General features: G+C 39.2%; 2 protein-coding genes across 6 annotated transcripts in view; one reads left to right on the plus strand and one right to left on the minus strand.

The window, feature by feature from the left end:
- ern2 (endoplasmic reticulum to nucleus signaling 2) overlaps positions 1-15,107 on the plus strand; it is a 119,745-nt gene extending 104,638 nt beyond the window's left edge. For 2 of the 5 annotated variants that reach the window (XM_043711699.1, XM_043711698.1), the window contains exons 19-22: positions 7,475-7,602; positions 10,462-10,585; positions 10,669-10,736; positions 12,389-15,107. In XM_043711699.1, the coding sequence (XP_043567634.1) occupies positions 7,475-7,602; positions 10,462-10,585; positions 10,669-10,736; positions 12,389-12,619 (551 nt within the window). In that variant the 3' untranslated portion in view covers positions 12,620-15,107. The other 3 variants (XM_043711700.1, XM_043711703.1, XM_043711702.1) reach the window with 3 other exon arrangements.
- A 302-nt stretch (positions 15,108-15,409) lies between these two features.
- plk1 (polo-like kinase 1 (Drosophila)) overlaps positions 15,410-18,987 on the minus strand; it is a 14,406-nt gene continuing 10,828 nt past the window's right edge. Inside the window, exons 9-11 of the mRNA XM_043711704.1 lie at positions 17,597-17,751; positions 16,433-16,615; positions 15,410-16,348 (exon numbers count right to left, since the gene is read on the minus strand). Coding sequence (XP_043567639.1) covers positions 16,142-16,348; positions 16,433-16,615; positions 17,597-17,751 — 545 coding nt within the window. The 3' untranslated portion in view covers positions 15,410-16,141. The remainder of the gene's footprint in view (positions 16,349-16,432; positions 16,616-17,596; positions 17,752-18,987) is intronic.

The following is an 18,987-nucleotide window of genomic DNA, read 5'->3' on the forward strand; positions in this document are numbered from 1 at the left end:
CAGAGGCCAGCACAATTCTGTGACAACCTGTTCTAAACTGGAGATACCAAAGACTAGTTCTTCCAACACTAATGCATAGAGTAATTATGGTGCAGAACACCATTCAACCCATCAAATCCATGTGAGCTCTCTGTAGAACAATCCAGCCAGCCCCCACTTACCCATTTCTGTACCCAAAACCCTGCAAGGTTAATTCTCTCAAGTGCTTATTTAATTCCCTTTTGAAATCATTTATCTTCTCTGCTTTCACTGCCCTTATGGTCAGCGAGTTGCAGGTCATTACTGATCACGTAAAATGTTTTTCCTTAAATATCTCTCATAATCTTTGAGCAAAACCTTAAATTTACGTTCTCTAATCCTTACATCATCAACTTGATTGGATTAGATTAGATTCCCTACAGAAACAGGCCCTTTGGCCCGACAACTAGTATGAGTAGCTTTTTTCTGTCTACCTTATCGAACTAAATCTGTCATAATCATGCACACTTCTTTTAAATCTGTGCCAAAAAGAAAAAAAAAACAGCTTCACCACCTTAACCTTATAGCCAAATTTGCTTATATACCTGGAACCATTCTGGTTAAATACCTCCGTAACCTCTAAAGGAGATTCTTCCTAAATTGTTGTGCTCAGAACTGGAGGCAAGTTTCTAGTTGTGGCTTAATCAGAACTTTGTAACTCTATGATTTGTGCTCACACCTTTATTAATGAATCCTAAGGTCCAATGTAATTTGATTACTACTTTTCCGATATGTCCTGTGACCTTCAACTTCTATGCACACAAAGTCATAGAGTCATAGAGATGTACAGCACGGAAACAGACCCTCTGGTCCAAATCAACCAGATATCCTAAATTAATCTTGTCCCATTTGCCAGCATTTGCCCCACATGCACATCTATTTATCTTCAGTATTGTGCCCTTAACTGTTTATATTACCTTTCCCTAACCCTTCTGCGAAAATATGATACCTCCACTTCTTTGTATTTACTATTGTCTGTTTACAATGGATTGATATTGTCCTAATGTTTGTTATACCTCCAAGAATGGTACCATTGCACATATTGAAATTTTATTTTGTATTCCAATATCCAGGTCATTTATCAAAAACAAATCCCAGCATAGACCTTTGGGGAACATCAGTGTCTAAATCCTCCAGTCTGAAAAACAATTCTTTACCACGACCTGCTATTTTCTGTCCATAAATCAGCTAACATATTCTCCTATTCCTTGGACCTCCATTTTGATACACAGCTTTTTACATGATACTTTGTCGAATACTTTATTAAAAGCCATGTGGACATCATTCATTACATTCTCTTCATGAACCTCTTCTGCTACTTTATCAAAAAATGTAATTTAGATTAGTCAAGTAAGATATGCATTTTCCAAATCAAATTTTTCGAAGTACTGTTAATTTTTCTGATAGTTATTGTTTCAAAAACCTTACTCGTTGAATTGATAGGTTTATAGTTACTATGAATGCCTTTTCACCCTTTCTTGAACACTTGCATCTTTCCAATCCTCTGATATCCAGATATCCTGCCCTATATCTAGGAAAGTTAGGAAGATTAAAGCTAGCACTTGCACTATTTTCAACCACCCTAATTCCTTATCGATCTGAGACGTAAGTCATTAAGACCATTCGGCTTAACTATTCTAACTTTGCAAGTATAATCCACCTAACCAAATTTCACCTCATCCATCACCTTTACCATTTCTGCTTCTGTCTACATTTTATCACTATCCTCTTCATTATAAACACCAATAAAAGTACTCACCAAGCATTGTAGTTTTACCTTACAACTACCTTCTTGGCCCTGAATGGACTCTATCCTCTTCTTACTACCCATTACTGTTTACATCCTGGAAAATTTTAGTTTATCTGGTAGACCATTTCAGTATGCCCCTTTTTTGCCACTTTGATTTTACTTTTCCCTTTCCCTCTCCTCTCAATTGTTGGCATTTGCTATAGTTATAGAGAGTCATAGAGTTGTATAGCACAGAAACAGACCCTTTGGTCCAACTCATCCATGCTGACTAGATATCCTAAATTAATCTAGTCCCACATGCCAGCACGTGGCCCATATCCCTCTAAACCTGTCCTATTCATACACCCATCTGGATGTCTTTTAAATGTAGTTATTATACTAGCCTCCACCACTTCTTCTGGCAGCTTGTTCTATACATGCACCACCCTCTGCATGAAAATGTTGCCAACCACCCCTAGACCTAGGGACTAGGGTATTTTAGGGTGACACGGTCGCTCACTGGTTAGGACTACTGCCTCAAAGCACTAGAGACCTGAGTTCAATTCCACCCTCTGGCGACTGTGTGGAGTTTGCACATTCTCTCTGTGTCTGCGTGGGTTTCCTCCTGATTCTCCAGTTTCTTCCCACAATCCAAAGATGTGCAGGTCAGGTGAATTGGCCATGCTAAATTGCCCATTGTGTTAGGTGCATTAGTCAGGGTTAAATATAGGGTAAGGGAATGGGTCTGGGTGGGTCACTCTTCAGAAGGTTGGTGTGGACTTGTTGGGCCGAAGGGCCTGTTTCCATACTGTAGGGAATCCAATCTAATACTGTCTGTCTTGCTGTGATCTCCAGCATTTGTTTTCAGTACAGATTCCAGCATCTGCAGTAATTTGCTCCTATATTATGTCTACCTGGGACTTCACTTTTGAGGAACTATGAACCTGCACTCCAAGGTCTCTTTGTTCAGCAACACTCCCCAAGACTTTACCATTAAGTGTACAAGTTCTGCCCTGATTTGCCTTTCCAAATACAGCATCTTACATTTATCTAGATTAAATTCCATCTGCCAAGATCCCATTATACTCTGAGGTAACCTTTGCTGTCCACTCCACCACCAATTTTGGTGTCATCTACAACCTTACTAACCATACCTCTTATTTTCACACCCAAGTCATTGATGTAACTGACGAAAAGCAGTGGACCCAGCACCGATCCTTGTGGCACACCACTGATCAAAGGCTTCCAGTCGGAAAGATACTGCTTTACTATCTCCTTCTGTCTACTACCTTGGAGCCAGTTCTTTATCCAAATCGTTAGTTCTCCGTGTTTATCTATGTGATCTAACCTTGCTAACTGTCTACCTTGAGGAACCTTGTGGAATACCTAACTGAAGTTCATAAAGATCACGTCCACTGCTCTTCCCTCATCAATCCTCTTTGTTACTTCTTCCAAAAACTCAATCAAGTCAATTAGACATGATTTCCCACTCACAAAGCTATATTGACTATTCCTAATTAGTCCTTGGCTTTCCAAATACATATAAATCCTGTCCCTCAGGATTCCCTCCAACAACTTGCCCACTACTCATGTCAGACTCCCTGGTCTACAGTTCGCTGGCTTTTCCTTAACACCTTTCTTAATAGTGGCATGATGCTTACCAACCTCCAGTCTTCTGGCACCTTACCTGTGGCTATCAGTGATACAAATATCTCAGCAAGGGGGGATCCAGCAATCACTTCCCTAGCTTCCCACAGAGTTCTAGGATACACCTGATCAGATCCAGGGACTTATCCACCTTTATGCGTTTTAAGATCTCCAGAACCTCTTCTGACATGTATTATGCATTCTCCATTTTTGTTTAATCATATTTGCCACCTTCTTTATCATCCAAAGAGCCTTGATATTGGTTTCCCTACTTTTCCTTCTTGTTGGAATGTACATAGCTCTGTATCTGAATCAGCAATTGATTCTTCCATGCTGGAGTGAGAATATACTGGTCAAGAAATTTCTCTTGAGCAACCTTCATAATTCATGTCTCTCTTTTTCTGTTTACTCCAATATTATCCCAATTGGTATATGCATACTTAAAGTCTCCTAAAATAACCATTCTCAAAAATTGTATGTTAACAATTTTCTTGAAGATTTGCTCTTCTCTCCCTCATTATTTTGTGGTATATAGAATTCTGGATGTAGGTTTGCTCACTGAGCTGGAAGGTTCGTTTCCAGACATTTTGAAACCATACTAGGTAACATCATCAGTGAGCCTCTGGATGAAGCACTGGTGGTATGACCCATTTTCTATTTATGTGTTTGGGTTTCCTTGAGTTGGTGTTGTCAGTTCCTGTGGTGACATCATTACCTGATGACAGGAAATGATGTTACCTAGTATGGTGACGAAACGTCTGAAAATGAACCTTCCAGCTCAGTGAGCAAATCTACATCCAGAACCTGAAGCTAAGCAACAAATTTCCTCAAAACTTCGCTAATATAGATTTCCACCTGTAGGACAATCATAAGCTTTTTGCTTCTCAGCTCTATCCAAGTAGATTTGTCCTTGCACCATTATTTTTGTCCTCTCTTTCCAACATCACAATGATGTCCTTAATCAGTACTATAATTTGACTGCTTTTTGCTCCTTCTCTGTTATTGCTGAGATCTGGGAATATCAAGTTTGTAATTGTCACTGTTCTCACGCTGCTACATCATATTCTCCCATGCTTATTTGCACTTGTAGCTCAGAAAACTTATTGACTGCACAGTATTTACATACATATTCTAAACTGTCTCGATATTCTTCATTGTACTTCCTAAACTACTACTAATATGGAAGTATTCCCTCGTTTAGTAGAATAAAGAAAATTACAGGCCCTTCGACCCTCCAACCTTGCACCAATCCATATCCTGTACCTAAATCTGTTGTCTATTTTCCAAGGATCTGCTCCTCTGTCTAGATACATCTTAAAAGACGCTATTGTGCCTGCCTCTACCACCTCTGCTGGCAACGCATTCCAGGTGCCCGCCACCCTCTGCGTAAAGACCTTTCCACGCATATTTCCCTTAAACTTTTCCCCACTCACCTTGAACTCAAGACCCCTAGTAATTGAGTCCCCTTCTCTGGGGAAAAAAAACTTCTTGCTGTCCACAATGTCTATACTCTGATCCCTTTATCCACCTTATTCCCCCTTTTTACTTCTACATGCTGGTGCCCAACCATGTGCCAATCTAGTTAAATCCTCCACAATGACATAGTGAACCTCCCTACAAGGACCCAGTTCTGTCAATGTGCAACTCATCTTTGAATAGGTATCACTTGCCCCAAAACTATACCGAATGTCCAACGAATATCTAACCCTTCGTTCTGTCTCATACCTCAAACCACACATTGCTCCTCCTTATATCCCTATTTCTATTCTCACTGGAGTGAAACATAGGATTAATCAAGGGATTATCACTTTTGAGGGCCTACTTTTTAACTTTCACCCTAGCTGCTGAAAGTCTGACCATAGAAAATTGATACCTACTGTGTTTATGTCTGGTATTGGCATGTACCACAATTCTGGCTCCTTCCTTTTCTGCTGCACAATATTCTAATATTCTGGATAATAAAAGAAAGGACAAAAAAAAGCACAGATCCTGTTGAATGGTAAAACCAGCAAAGGGCAGAAAAGCATCTTATAAGAGCTATTGAAAGGGATTATGAAAGAAAACTTGCCAGAAACATCAAAATCAGTGAAAAGAGATTTTATAGTCACATAAATTGAAAATAGGTGTCAGAGCACTAAAGACTTAAGTGGGGATATTGTCAATGACTATGGGGAAATGGCAAAGGTTTTTGAATAATTATTTTGCCTCAGTATTTACAGTAGAAGAGGATGATAGCTTTCCAGAAGTCTTGAGGAAATTAGTAGTGGATTGGGAAGAGGGGCTGAATTAAATTAAGGTAAGTAAAATGTCAGTGATAAGGAAATAAATGGAATTGAAGAGTGACAAATGCCCAGGACCTGACAGTTTCCTTCTGAGGGTGTTAAAGGAAGTACAAGAAAGTAATCTTTCAGAGTTCCCTAGATTCAGGAGTTATCCTTCTGGATTAGGAAATTGCTCAGTGTTGCTCCACTTTTCAAAAAGAATGAAAGAGGAAAACCAAGGATTACAAACAAGTTAGCCTAACGTCAGTGAAGGGGGTTTAAGTCTATAATCAAGGATGGGTTAACTGAATGTGCGAATGGGAAGTGAACAGGGTAAATGGATGTTGTTTCTATGGACTTTCAGAAGGCACTTGATGAAGTGCCACATAAGAAACTATTAACTAAGGTAGAAGACCACAGAATTGAGTATAAATTATTGTTGTAGCTGGGAAATGGGTTGAGTGGCAGATGGCAGAAAGTAGGGACAATGGGGAGATACTCAAATTGGCAGTACATAGCTTGTGGTTCCGATAAGGATCTGTATTAAGGTCTCAATTATTCACATTATTTATTAACAATTTGGATAATGGCATACAAATCATACTTCCAAACTTGCTAATGACATAAAGTTAGACAGCATTGTAGACAGTGTAGATGATGGCATAAAATTACAAAGCGATGTATATAGACTAAGTGAATGGGCAAAACTGGCAGATGGAGTGTAAGTACATGTGAGGTTATTCATTTTGGACCCCAAAAATAGGTCAGGGTACTTTCTAGATGGTATGATGCCAAATACAATAAATGTCCAAAAAGACTTTGTGGGTTTTCAAAAAATAATCAAAAAAGCTAGTGTATTGGCCAATATGTCTAGAGGATTGGGATGGAAGGATGCAGAAGTTGTTGTGGTTCTGTTCGCCGAGCTGGGAATTTGTGTCGCAGACGTTTCGTCCCCTGTCTAGGTGAATCCTCAGTGCTTGGGAGCCTCCTGTGAAGCTCGGCGAACAGAACCACAACAACGAGCACCCGAGCTACAAATCTTCTCACAAACTTTGATGCAGAAGTTATGCTGCAGTTATACAAAATTCTGGTTAGACCCCAATTAGAGTGCTTTGAGCAGGTCTGGGCACCACCAGTTAGGAAGGGTATATTGGCCTAGGGAGCAAATACAATGTGAACTTTAAATCCATGTTCCGATTTTTACCTATCTTACATTATCAGCGTTAACAGATGGAGGCATTATGATTCACGATTTAATCACCAAGAAAAACATATTAGAAATTAAATATTCAAACAGTAAAATGAAAATACAGGAACAAATATATTTAGTCAATCTGAAGCCATGGAATGTCATGTGATGTCAAGATGCAGCTTAGCTGTTGCTGGCATTTCACCTCTGGAACCTTGTCTACTGCTTCAGAGGTTAGGTTATGAGGAGAGATTATACCAATTAGACATGCTTTTTTGAGAATTTATAAGGTTAAAGGGTGATCTAATCAAAGTCTTCAAGATATTTACAGGAAAAAACAGGTAGATAAAGATAAAGATCCCCTTTTTGGAGATTCCAGAACTAGGCAGTATAGTCTGAAAATTAGGGCCACTCCATTCAGGAGCGATGTTAGGAAGCTGTGTTAAGTGGGAATGGTGTAGCAATAGGAAAGCAATCAAGATCTCTCACTGTTCATTAGTTCTTGGTGGAACAGGAACTTATTTACATTGGTAAAGAGAGGATTCGACTTGGCTGTGGTAACCTTACAGTCAATAGTTTAGATAATTTTAAAATTGAAAAATTACAACCTATCGCTTGGTTTTGTTTTAGAGAATGTTGTGGGCAGACACTTGATTGAACAAATGATTGATGAAGACCCAAAGCAGCGGCCCTCGGCTCAGTGTGTCCTGAAACATCCCTTCTTCTGGACTAAAGAAAAGCAGCTTCAATTCTTTCAGGTAAGATTTCTCAAAGGAAAATCAACAAAGTTAATGATGCTTCCATGAAACAGAGTGTGAAAGAGAACAATATTTACCAAGCTCCCTTGGATGCATTTTCCAAATGTTTCTTTATCACAAGGCTTTGGCACAATTACAGATCAGGAAATCCCAGAGCTGCCTGTCATATTTTTCCATTCTTGAATTTTAAAGGATCAAAAATCAGGAGAATCACGCCTGTAGTTTCAATTTAGAGGATCAGCCATTGAGATATGAAAGGAAAACCCACCATTCAATAACTGACATTACAAAATAGTGGATGGCTGTACCTATATTGTGAAGTATTAAACTAGAGTTCACTTGTGTAGAACATCTTTTACCAGTGTCATAAATTTGTGGCATAGTCTGAAATATTCTGAATTATTTGTGTTTGTGAGCCACTGAAATTAATTTGCAGGAAAATTTAAGTAATAAGAAAATATACAGGCTACTAATGGTACTTGGAACTACATTTTGATGTAATGCCATAGCAGATAATGTGATATAATTGTCCCTAAACGAGACTTCAAAATAAAATGAATGTTGAACTTTGAAGTAAATTTATAGGCAGTGTTTGACATGTAGAGCAGACTATCCAGCACCTAAAGGAGGACAGAAGGAACAATGTTCTGATGGACTGTCACACTCCACCCAAAACTTTCACTTTTCCTTTTAAGATGTAAATCAGCCAGCTGTGTATTTCCTATTTAAGTTCTTCACCTAAATGATGGAATTTTAATTGCCTGAGTTCAGGTCATAACAGCATAACTTGTCAAATTGTAATAATTGACAAATTAAGTTCAACACAGATAAATGATGTAATATGTTTTGGAAATACTAGGCCACTTACTCCTTAGAGTTAAGTTTTTAGGTGGCGTTGAACAGCAAAGGAGTCATGAAGTATAAATACATTAATCATGGAAATTTACACCACAGAATTCCTTTCCTCAAAAGATAGTGTATGCAGAATCTTTAAAGGTTTTAAGACAGATAGGTAGATTCTTGATTACCACGGGGATGAAGGATTATTAGTAATAAGCAGGAATAGACTTTAAAACCAGCCATGATATTATTGCATGATGGAGCAGGCTTGAAAGGCTGAGTGGCCGACTCATTTTTTGTTCATATTAGAAAGGGAAAATGAAACACCAGGTTTACTTCTTGAGGGATAAATTGCGAGGAAACCTGCTCTAACCTTAAGTTGGACAACACTTGGAGTGCTGTGTGCTTTTCTGCTCACCATATCATAACTAGACTGAAGTGGCATTGGAAAGATAATGCCAGAAATACATGGGTTTGAGTATTTGGAAGAGATTGATAAGCTGGTGCCTTCTTCTACTGGGGAAAAAGTGTTGAGAAGAAACCTAAAAGAAGTCTTTAAAATTATTAAGTATTTTCTTAGAGTGGATGCAGAGAACATTGTGGAAAAGAGCACAGTTTGGGCTTATTATAATACAGGATACTCACCAAGAAATTCAGTAGTGAACACAGAAGAAAAATCTTTACCCAGAGTATAAGGGAATGTGAATTTAATACCAAGAAGAACCATTGTAGTGAATAGTATAGTTTCATTAAGCGGAAGCCACATGAAGGAGTAGACAGTAGTAATTATATGGTAGATTGGATGAGGAATGATAACAAGAAGCCCAAGTGGTATATAAACATTGTTTTGGTCTTGTTGGGCCAAAGGATCTGTTTTAATGCCATAATCCCAGCAGAATTCTTTGGGAGAGGACTTGACCTAGTGGTATTATCGCTGGACTGTTAATCCAGAAACCCAGGTAATGTTCTGGGTATCTGGGTTTGAATCCTGCCAAGGCAGATAGTGGAACTTGAATTCAATTTGAATTAAGAGTCTAATGATGACCATGAATCCATTGCTGATTGTCAGAAAAACCCATCTGGTTCACTAATGTCCTTGAGGGAAGGAAACTGCCCATCCTTACCTGGTCTGGCCCACAGCAATGTAGTTGACTCAATAGATGCTGATCTAGCCAGTGATGCCCACATCCTGTGAATTAATTTTAAAAATCTAAAGTGTATAGACTAAGAAATATTAATTATAATCTAGTGATGATTCTGCTCATAGTGTAGGATTGGTTTAATTTTGTAACTTGTAATGCCCTAAATTACATGTCTGCAACAAGTACAAATCTTTTTCTTGTAAGTAAAGTGAACTTTGATAGACTTTATTTATACTGTATGAGTTTAACCTCAACAAATTTAAAGAAAAATCCATAGTCGTTATTAGCATTTATCACCCACGCATCCTGCCCTTGAGAACATGCTGGTGAACCATCTTCTTAGGACAACTAAGATATCTTAGCAGGGCATTTAAAGATCAATCACATTTAATGAGGTCTGGAATTACTTACAGATCAGATTGAGTAAAGATCTTTCAGAACCAGTTGTGTTTTGACAGGAATTTATGCCAGAATTAGTTAATTAAAATTCCCCAGCAAGTGTAGGGTGATTTTGATTCATGTCTCCAAATCAATCGTCTGGAATTCTAGTCAAGTAACGTAACCACTATGTTACCATATCCACATTGTAGGTGGGGTTGTTAGTGGTTATGTTATGGACAAGTAATCTGTTTGTATAGTGTATCTCAGCACTAACAAGGATTTGAAGCTGGGTCTATATGTCTCAGCTACAATTGTTAGAAGCGCAGTAGAGTTGAATGTTATAGTCTGCTACACATTGTTCTGGACTGATATTTTGTTTTCATACTTTGAACCTGGAATTACTTGACACAACCTGCAAATAGCAACAAGTATGGAAATATAACACTGGAAAGTTACTGCACTGAAATACTACATTAAAAGTTCATTTTGTGCTTAGGATGTCAGTGACCGGATAGAAAAGGAACCATTAGAAGGGCAGATAGTTGGTAGATTGGAGTGCAACGGCAGAATGGTGGTGAGGACAAACTGGAGGATGCACATCTCTGTCCCTCTACAAACAGGTGAGCTATCCTTGAATGATCCTGCTTAATAGCTATAAATATAACTAAGATTCAGTTTACAGTATGTTTTCTTTCTTCCCCAGATTTGAGAAAGTTTCGGACATACAAAGGAAATTCTGTGCGTGACCTTCTCCGAGCCATGAGAAATAAGGTGAGGAACAGGCCTCGTGTTTCTTAGCCAAATCAAAGACTTAAGAATATAGCTGTTGGGATTTGGACTTAATTCTAAACCAATGATCAAAACTTAATCATACTGACAACAAGGACGGTTAATAACTTTGAAAGCAATACTAACAAGTTTATTTGGAGAACAAAAATTAATACTTAACATTCCACTAGTTGAGATATGGCACAATACATAGGTTTAATGAGTGTTGATCTGTCTTTCTTGTGAATTTCTGGACTTCTAAGGTCTTCTGTTTGATTCCTTGAACCTGGTTCTCTTGATTCACAATTTCTTTTGTTATTTTAACTTAGTTAAGTTAAATTTAACATGTATACACATTCCTTTTCCCCTTGAGACTTCTCGGTCTATCTTAACTATTAAAGCTGAAGCTACACTGGCGTCCTTCCCACACAAGTAAGTTACCTTTGCTAACTTTAACTCTCCCAACAAGTACCTGCTAGCAAGTGTCCTTTGCCAAAATGCTATTGCTTAGCAAATGCAAAGATCTTATTAACATAACTCTATTTTATAAACCTCATAATTAATGACTCCAAATCCATATTTCTGACTCTTGACCAACTAGAGGGTATTGTAACCTCTCACAGTTATAATGCTCAGGCCAATTATTTCAGTCAGTCAATGTTGTGAGCCTTCTAACTGTTGGCTATATCTGTATTTCTACAGGATGCCCCAGAACATGTGGTGGTCTGACCCCTTTTTGGCTATAACTTTCAATTTTTCTTTTGTTCTTAAAGCCACTTTACAATAACAGGCATTTAAGAGATATGCAATTTAAGACTTGTCATCACCAAGCTTATATACAGTACAATATGACAATGTTAAGCTTTTTCATTGCACCAACGTGCCAGCTTTTGTATCAAAGAAGAACTAGGAATGAGGACTAAAGCCACTTTTAAAAGGGAGTGTACAAGGAGGATTTTGGAGATGAAGAGATGTGATGAAGAGGAAATGGAATCCCAAAAAATGGGACTTCAGTGGTTGAAGGTTTTAAGTTAATAAAGATGTATACACAGCAGAGTAATATCTCAGAAATAGTGATGTGTGCTACTATGTTGGGTTAAAAGGTTTGTCAAGCTATATATCTTCAATAACACAAATAAAAATTAACAAAAGTATACATTTTAAAACAAGGTCTGCTGCCAATAAAATCCCATTCACTTTCATGTGATGTTGTTTACCTTATACTTGTAAGGGATTTTGTGTGAAACTCGTCTGAGTGATCTTGAGTCAGTACCTTGTGGGCATGAGAAAATAGCACACCACTATTCCTAATAAACTACCAGTTGTTAATGTTGTTCAGACATCCTTAAGACTGGCTGGTGTGGAAAATAGAGAATATCACAATGTTGCAGTCAGGAGAAGATTTTCAAAATTTAAGATGATTGATGCAGAGTGGAGGGAGCTATACTTTGCATATGGCTGTGTTTTACTTCCAAGCATAGACTTGATGCAGCCGGGGGCTGCTTGAAATAGAAGTGTTCCATTTTGCCAGTGCAGTCATAAATCACCTCAATAAGCAAAAGAACATATTTTTGTTTTAAAAGTCAGATTACGTTTTAAAGACTAACATTTTAAAAGTTGTTTTCACATATTTCATGTAAAATAACTCTTCACAGAAACATCACTACCATGAATTACCCCTAGAGGTACAGGAGACACTGGGAGAGGTACCTGACCAGTTTGTGCAGTACTTCACATTTCGATTCCCAAACTTGCTGTTGCACACTTACAATGCAATGCAGATATGCAGCCATGAGAGACTTTTTCACCCTTACTACCATCAGGGAGCTGGAGGCAGGGAAAAATTAACCACTGTAATTCCCTGCATTTCAACTGTGCCAACATAAAATCTTTCCAAAGCCAGAGAAGTAGGAAGAAATGCTCCAGGCATCCAACGGTTATGCTTGTGGTATCCTGTGAAACTGAGAGAACTGCTCTTCACTTTGGGATTCTTCATGTAGAGAACAGGACTCCATCCTCAGAAAACAGGAGAAAGCTGGCTTGCTTAATCCCTGCACTGACACAGATTTATGTTTGGAACTTAGCATCCCACAACAGAACTGCTTTGCTGCACTTCATTGGACAGGAAGACAATAAATATTGTAAAATTGATGACACATAAGGTGAGATCCCTGCTAATACTTCCACTCATTGTGGTGTACAATCATCAAATGGACTGTACTGCACAGCGATGGGGAGCTAAGACAGAAGGTGGAGAGAAGTGACCTATTAATAATGATGCACCACTTAACAATGATGTCACCTCTGGGGAAGCAAAACTGTTTCTGTCAAGGAGGCCTCTTTCCTGGAAGCGTCTTCAGGAATAATATTCATAAATGAACTGAATTGACTTATCAACATACTTGTGCCATACACATAATCACTAACGATTGCAGAAGACTCGAAGGCAGCAGCTAAAGATGTCTGAATAAGTTGTTTCATTGCATGTATCTATAATTTTGCTCTACAAGAATGATTTCTGTAGTAACTAAAAATAATGACAAGGTACTTCATAAAACTCCTGCTTTGTCATTAACTCCAGAAAGAGGAGAAACACAGTAGAATCCCAACCACAATTTGCACCACATTGTAACAATTGATACTGGAAATGTTATCAGTGCTCTTGTGACTTGTGAAGAATCTGCTATTTGTGATACTGGTATGAAGGTTTATAGGGTAACATTGCTACAGCATGATCTTATTGCCAATAATTGGACAGGTCTTTTTCTGCAGAGATTATTTTCATAGAGTAATTAATGCAACCTAATTTTTAAAAAAGATTGTAATTCTGTTTGAACAACCAAAGTGACTTTTCATATCAGGAATAGATGATCATCCCTGAATTAAACTAATATACTGTAAGAAGAGGTGGGAGTATAGTGGGTAGTCGATAGTGATCAAGAACGGGAACCACAAAACTCAGGACTTTGCTGGACCACTGCTATCTCCCATCTAATTCTGCACAAATCCCATTACTGCCAGTTCTGTAACTCAGCTACTCACTCCTTTTGTCAGCACATCAGGGGAGGGCCAATCATTATTTGGGTTCATAATTGTACAAATTCAATGGAAGTTTCTGTGGCCTGTATACATTGTCTACATAGTGAAGCAGGACATAATTTAAAATGAACTCTGCACAATTGGGAGTGAAATGTACTTGTATCTATTATTTGGACATTTGACCATGTGAAGTTTATTTTTGGAAGGGAGAGGAGAAACCAGGTACCTGTACTGCTGCTGGTACGTGAGAGCCTGTATAGTGACAAACATAATAATACACTTAGTTTTTTTTTTAAATCTACAGAAAAGTATATGGCACAGAAAGGTCCATTCAAACTCCATCTTCCAGCTCTTGGACTGAGCCATGTAGGTTATAGCACTTCACGTGCATAGTAAAGTATTTTTAAATACAGTTAAACGTTTCTGCTTCAATCAGCCTTTTCAGCAATGAGATATAAGTCTTTACAGTCCTCTGGGTGAAAAAGATTATCAATTCCTTCAGCCATTTGTTTTAAAAACTGTGCTGTGCCTTGTGTTTGTTGATCTCTTTGCTAATGGAAATAAGTGACAGTAGTTTGTGTATTCTTAAATGCAATTGAAAAATCAAACTGCCAAAGATTTGGGGTGGATTAAACATGGTTTGCTGCAGCTAAATTGTAGGAATAGATGCATTAAGAACTTTGGGAAAACACTGGGAATTTGAAGTGCAATATATTTAGTTTTAGATACAAATATTAAGATAACAATGGTTTATTTCTACTCATCATTTTAACTTGCTGGCTGCTTTGCTGAAAAGTTATCCACATTGATATTATAAGTGTTTGACATCTGCGCTTTGGATTTCTTTCACAGTTGACATGTCAACAACTGCAGTATCTGATATGTTTACACTGTTATTTTCCTGCTATACTGTGTGTGTGCAAAGCTTAGTCTTATGTTACACACCCCTCTCAATAGGTTGCAGGAGTTCATTGGTTTCTGACTGCTTGGGTAGCTGAAACCCTTTCTGGTTTCCAATAAGTTGCTTACTATGGCCACTAAAGGGTATAATTTATTAGTGCTGTGTATCCTGCTCCATTTTATATTCTTTTTCCATTCAGATCAATGTTTTATAAAAGAGAGCAAATCAAGCTAAACAATTGTGGTGAGTTTTGAAGTAACACTGACTGTATAGAACCTATGTAGGAAACAAAATTATGGCAAATGATTGTGTTAAATAACGTTCACCTTCCTGTATCTCAACTTTGATTGTACATAGAGTTTACACTGTAAATAGGAGCAAAAATCTTTTGTATTGGAAAGTAAAAAGGATAAAATAAAATTCCTAAACACCAACAGTGCTATACTTTCTTCCTACAATTAGCAGAAGTGTTCACATAGGGGGGAGAAAAAGAAAAAGGTTAATTTGACAATGGTAGCAGTAGGCTTTTTGTATTGCTTTCTCACTCTTTCTGTAAGGCAGAAACAGACCTGCTGTTTCTGTCGATCGACATGTATGCCTACTTACCAGGAGTTCTTTTATAGAGGTTCTTCAACAGGTACTAGCCATCCACCTAACAAAAAGGAGGTCCCAACATATTTAATGGAATGAAAATATTATCTTTTCTTCCACTCCATCTCTAAATTAGACACTACAATAATTATTCAAGAACAGATTTATTACTTTAATATGTTACAATTTTTAAAACGTATCAAGTACAAAACTTTCTCCCATTAAACAGAGAGACCAGTGTTAATAGCTGTACAGATAGTTGTTCCTAAAAAAGGTTTATCCAACTGTATTCAGGGTAGGTTTTGTTGGCTGGAAATAGGGTCAAAGGTTTAGCAAAATATATTCATATCAAGTTCTCATTTGTTTTTCAACTAAGCACTATTACACACCCATTGAAATCAGTCACTGCCTTTCCTATTGTTAGAACACCAACAGTGTTGTTCTTCAACCACTAGAGTTCCTCATCAGAACAGGAGGGGTTGGAGCAAGAAAATACAAAGTGCAAGACACAAGTGTTGCCTGAGAAGCAGTTGATCAAGGTTGTAAAGTGCTATTGCCAGAGTATAAAAAGTAGAACAACTAGACACCTGCAAAGAGGAGTGTAAAGCAAGTTTGGTGGTACACAACGTACAGCTTAAATTTACATGATCTCATCTGCCGAGTCACTACACATAATGGAGAGTTCACCATGTTTCTTTCCTCCCCCAACTCGATTCAAACACATTGTTCACTTGTTTACTTCAAAAAAGTGTTTTAATACAAAAAAACCGAGCCGTACAAAAAGAGGGATTTATTTACACAAGTTTTTTGCCCCCTAAAATAGGAAAGACTCGATCCAATGGGGGCACTCAAGTCAGCCAGCCAGAAGCTCCAGTCTTCATGCTGAGTGTTTCACCCGTGTTCCCATAGTTTTTGTAGTAAGCAGCTTCTCCACCATGGTGCGTGCATAACGCAGTCGGCTTGCCAGCTCCTTACAGCAGCCATGTTCCTCAATCATGCTCAGCTTGAACGTGTGGAATTCTCGTTTCTCGTCAATATAGGTCACAGCATTCATTAGTGGACACAGGATGATTTTAGTGTGGTCCTGGAAGAGTGAGTTTTAAAGATTCCTCATGTTGCATTTGTTCACCAAAAGTAATTTTAAGTGGTAATTTAAAGAGGTACTCACCTGGAAGAAGTTGATTTGAACAGTGCCATTGCTGAGGTGCAACACAATTGCACTACGAGTCCTGAACCAGATCCGCAAGAATGGAAGCCGTGCCAACTCATCACCTTCCCGGGGAGTGATGTTGGCCCCTGCCTTCAACAAGTGCTCACTCATGTAATTACGGAAGTATTTTAGTAGAGTTGCCTGCAAGAAGAGCACTCTATGAACAACACTCCTACTGGCTATAACTTCAATATGTTCATTTCCATGCTTTCATTTTGGGGTAGGTGAGAAAAGTTGTCACCTAATTCAGGTCATTTCGAATATCACCATTCTGGGAGAAAGCAACAGTTTGATAGGTACTCACCATCCTCATACTTTAGACAAGTCAGAGTCAAGATGACAACAATTCAATTGTCAAAAGGAATCAGCCAGGCTCAATCCTTTCCACAGTTCTACAGGAACCAGTGACCCTGATTTTGCTTGTCCCTAAACCCATCGGATATCAAAACAGTTCTGGATGTAAAATTTGCTCACTGAGCCAGAAGGTTAATTTTCAGATATTTCATCACCATACTAGGTAACATCAGCGAGCCTCCGGTGAAGCACTATTTATAAGGTCACCAACACCAAGTGCCGACTCCGTGAGCAAACTTACATCCAGAACCTCAACCTGAGCTACAAGTCTTCACAAAACTCGCTAACAATCACAGTAATCCTCAAGGGAGGATTACTTAGATGGACTAATAGCCTCACAGACCCAACAATTATACTTCTCACGCTGAAAACAAACGGGGTGTTGGCAAGTGAACCGTTTACTGTAGGACGACTTATTTTAAGAACGGGTTCTGACAAGTGTTAGAATGAGGTCTCACGTGCACACATTAGGTATGTTGCAGAACATCAAGTGGCAATTCAGAGTTAAAACATATCCATGCCAAGAAATGTCTGGGTTTGAGTTCAAATCCACCCCTCCTGATAGAGCGGAGAGTGATTTCACCAAGATTAAAAAAAGTTTTCTCCCCATTACATTACATTTAACAGGAGACAGACCACATGCATACAGCAAATTGGATGGAATTGCTTGAATTTCTCCAATGCTTATAATCAATAAGGCAGATCACGGCCTGGAGTACAATTATGATGGCGGCTAATAAATTCTGCCAATGCTTCAGTGACACTCACCTTTTTACTTAGGCTGGGAGGGTAGGATCGAAAGTTCAGATAAGTCTCGGTCATGTCACGCTCAATGTATTGAAGACTCTCCCCATCATTGTACATAATTAAACGAGTGGAATCATTGAAGAGTACACCAACACTGTTGTCGCATAACTGATAACCTAGAGAATGATTTGATTTCCAGTCAGTGTACTGCTACAAGGTAAATTAACAAGACATTATATAGGAGGCTACCTACTTAAGATACAGCTTCTGACCAGGAGAAAAATAGCTCCCTTGAATATTAGGTGTCTCAAGACACCAATAAAAAAAAAACAACCCACAAAAGTCTCAAGATAGGGTTATAAACCAAAATATGGAGAATGCAAACAGGTCCTGAACCAGTGTCGCAATATCTGTATCTCCACTTATCCTTCTAGATCAGATTGGACTACAGGAAGGTGATAGGTCAGGGAGGAGAGGGTGGACTGGATAGGTGGAAAAGGAGATAGGCAGATAGGACAAGTCCAGACAAGTCATGGGGACAGTGCTGAGCTGGAAGTTTAGAACTAGGGTGAGGTGGGGGAAGGGGAAAATGAGGAAACTGTTGAAATCCACATTGATACCCTGGGGTTGAAGTGTTCCGAGGCGGAAGATGAGGCATTCTTCCTCCAGGCGTCTGGTTGTGAGGGAGCGGCAGTGAAGGAGGCCCAGGACCTCCATGTCCTCGGCAGAGTGGGAAGCGGAGTTGAAAAGTTGGGCCACGGCGCAGTGTGGTTGATTGGTGCGGGTGTCCCGGAGATGTTCCCTAAAGCGCTTTGCTAGGAGGCGCCCAGTCTCCCCAATGTAGAGGAGACCGCATTGGGAGCAACGGACACAATAAATGATATTAGTGGATGTGCAAGTAAAATTTTGTGGAAGGCTCCTTTAGGGCCTTGGATAGAGGTGAGGAAGGAGGTGTGGGCGCAGGTTTTACAGTACCTGCGGTAGCAGGGGAAAGTGCCAGGATGGGAGGGTGGGTTGGAGGGGGGCGTGGACCTGACCAGGTAGTCACGGAGAGAATGGTCTTTGCGGAAGGCAGAAAGGGGTGGGGAGGGAAATATATCTCTGGTGGTGGGGTCCGTGTGGAGGTGGCGGAAATGTTGGCGGATGATTTGGTTTATGCGAAGGTTGGTAGGGTGGAAGATGAGCACCAGGGGCATTCTGTCCTTGTTACGGTTGGAGGGGTGGGGTCTGAAGGCGCGGGATGTAGACGAGATGCGTTGGAGGGCATCTTTAACCACGTGGGAAAGGAAATTGCGGTCTCTAAAGGAGGAGGCCATCTGGTGTGTTCTGTGGTGGAACTGGTCCTCCTGGGAGCAGATACAGCAGAGGCGGAGGAATTGGGAATACGGGATGGCATTTTTGCAAGAGGTAGG

This window comes from Chiloscyllium plagiosum, chromosome 21 (assembly GCF_004010195.1).
Source record: "Chiloscyllium plagiosum isolate BGI_BamShark_2017 chromosome 21, ASM401019v2, whole genome shotgun sequence".
Taxonomy (NCBI): Eukaryota; Metazoa; Chordata; class Chondrichthyes; order Orectolobiformes; family Hemiscylliidae; genus Chiloscyllium; species Chiloscyllium plagiosum.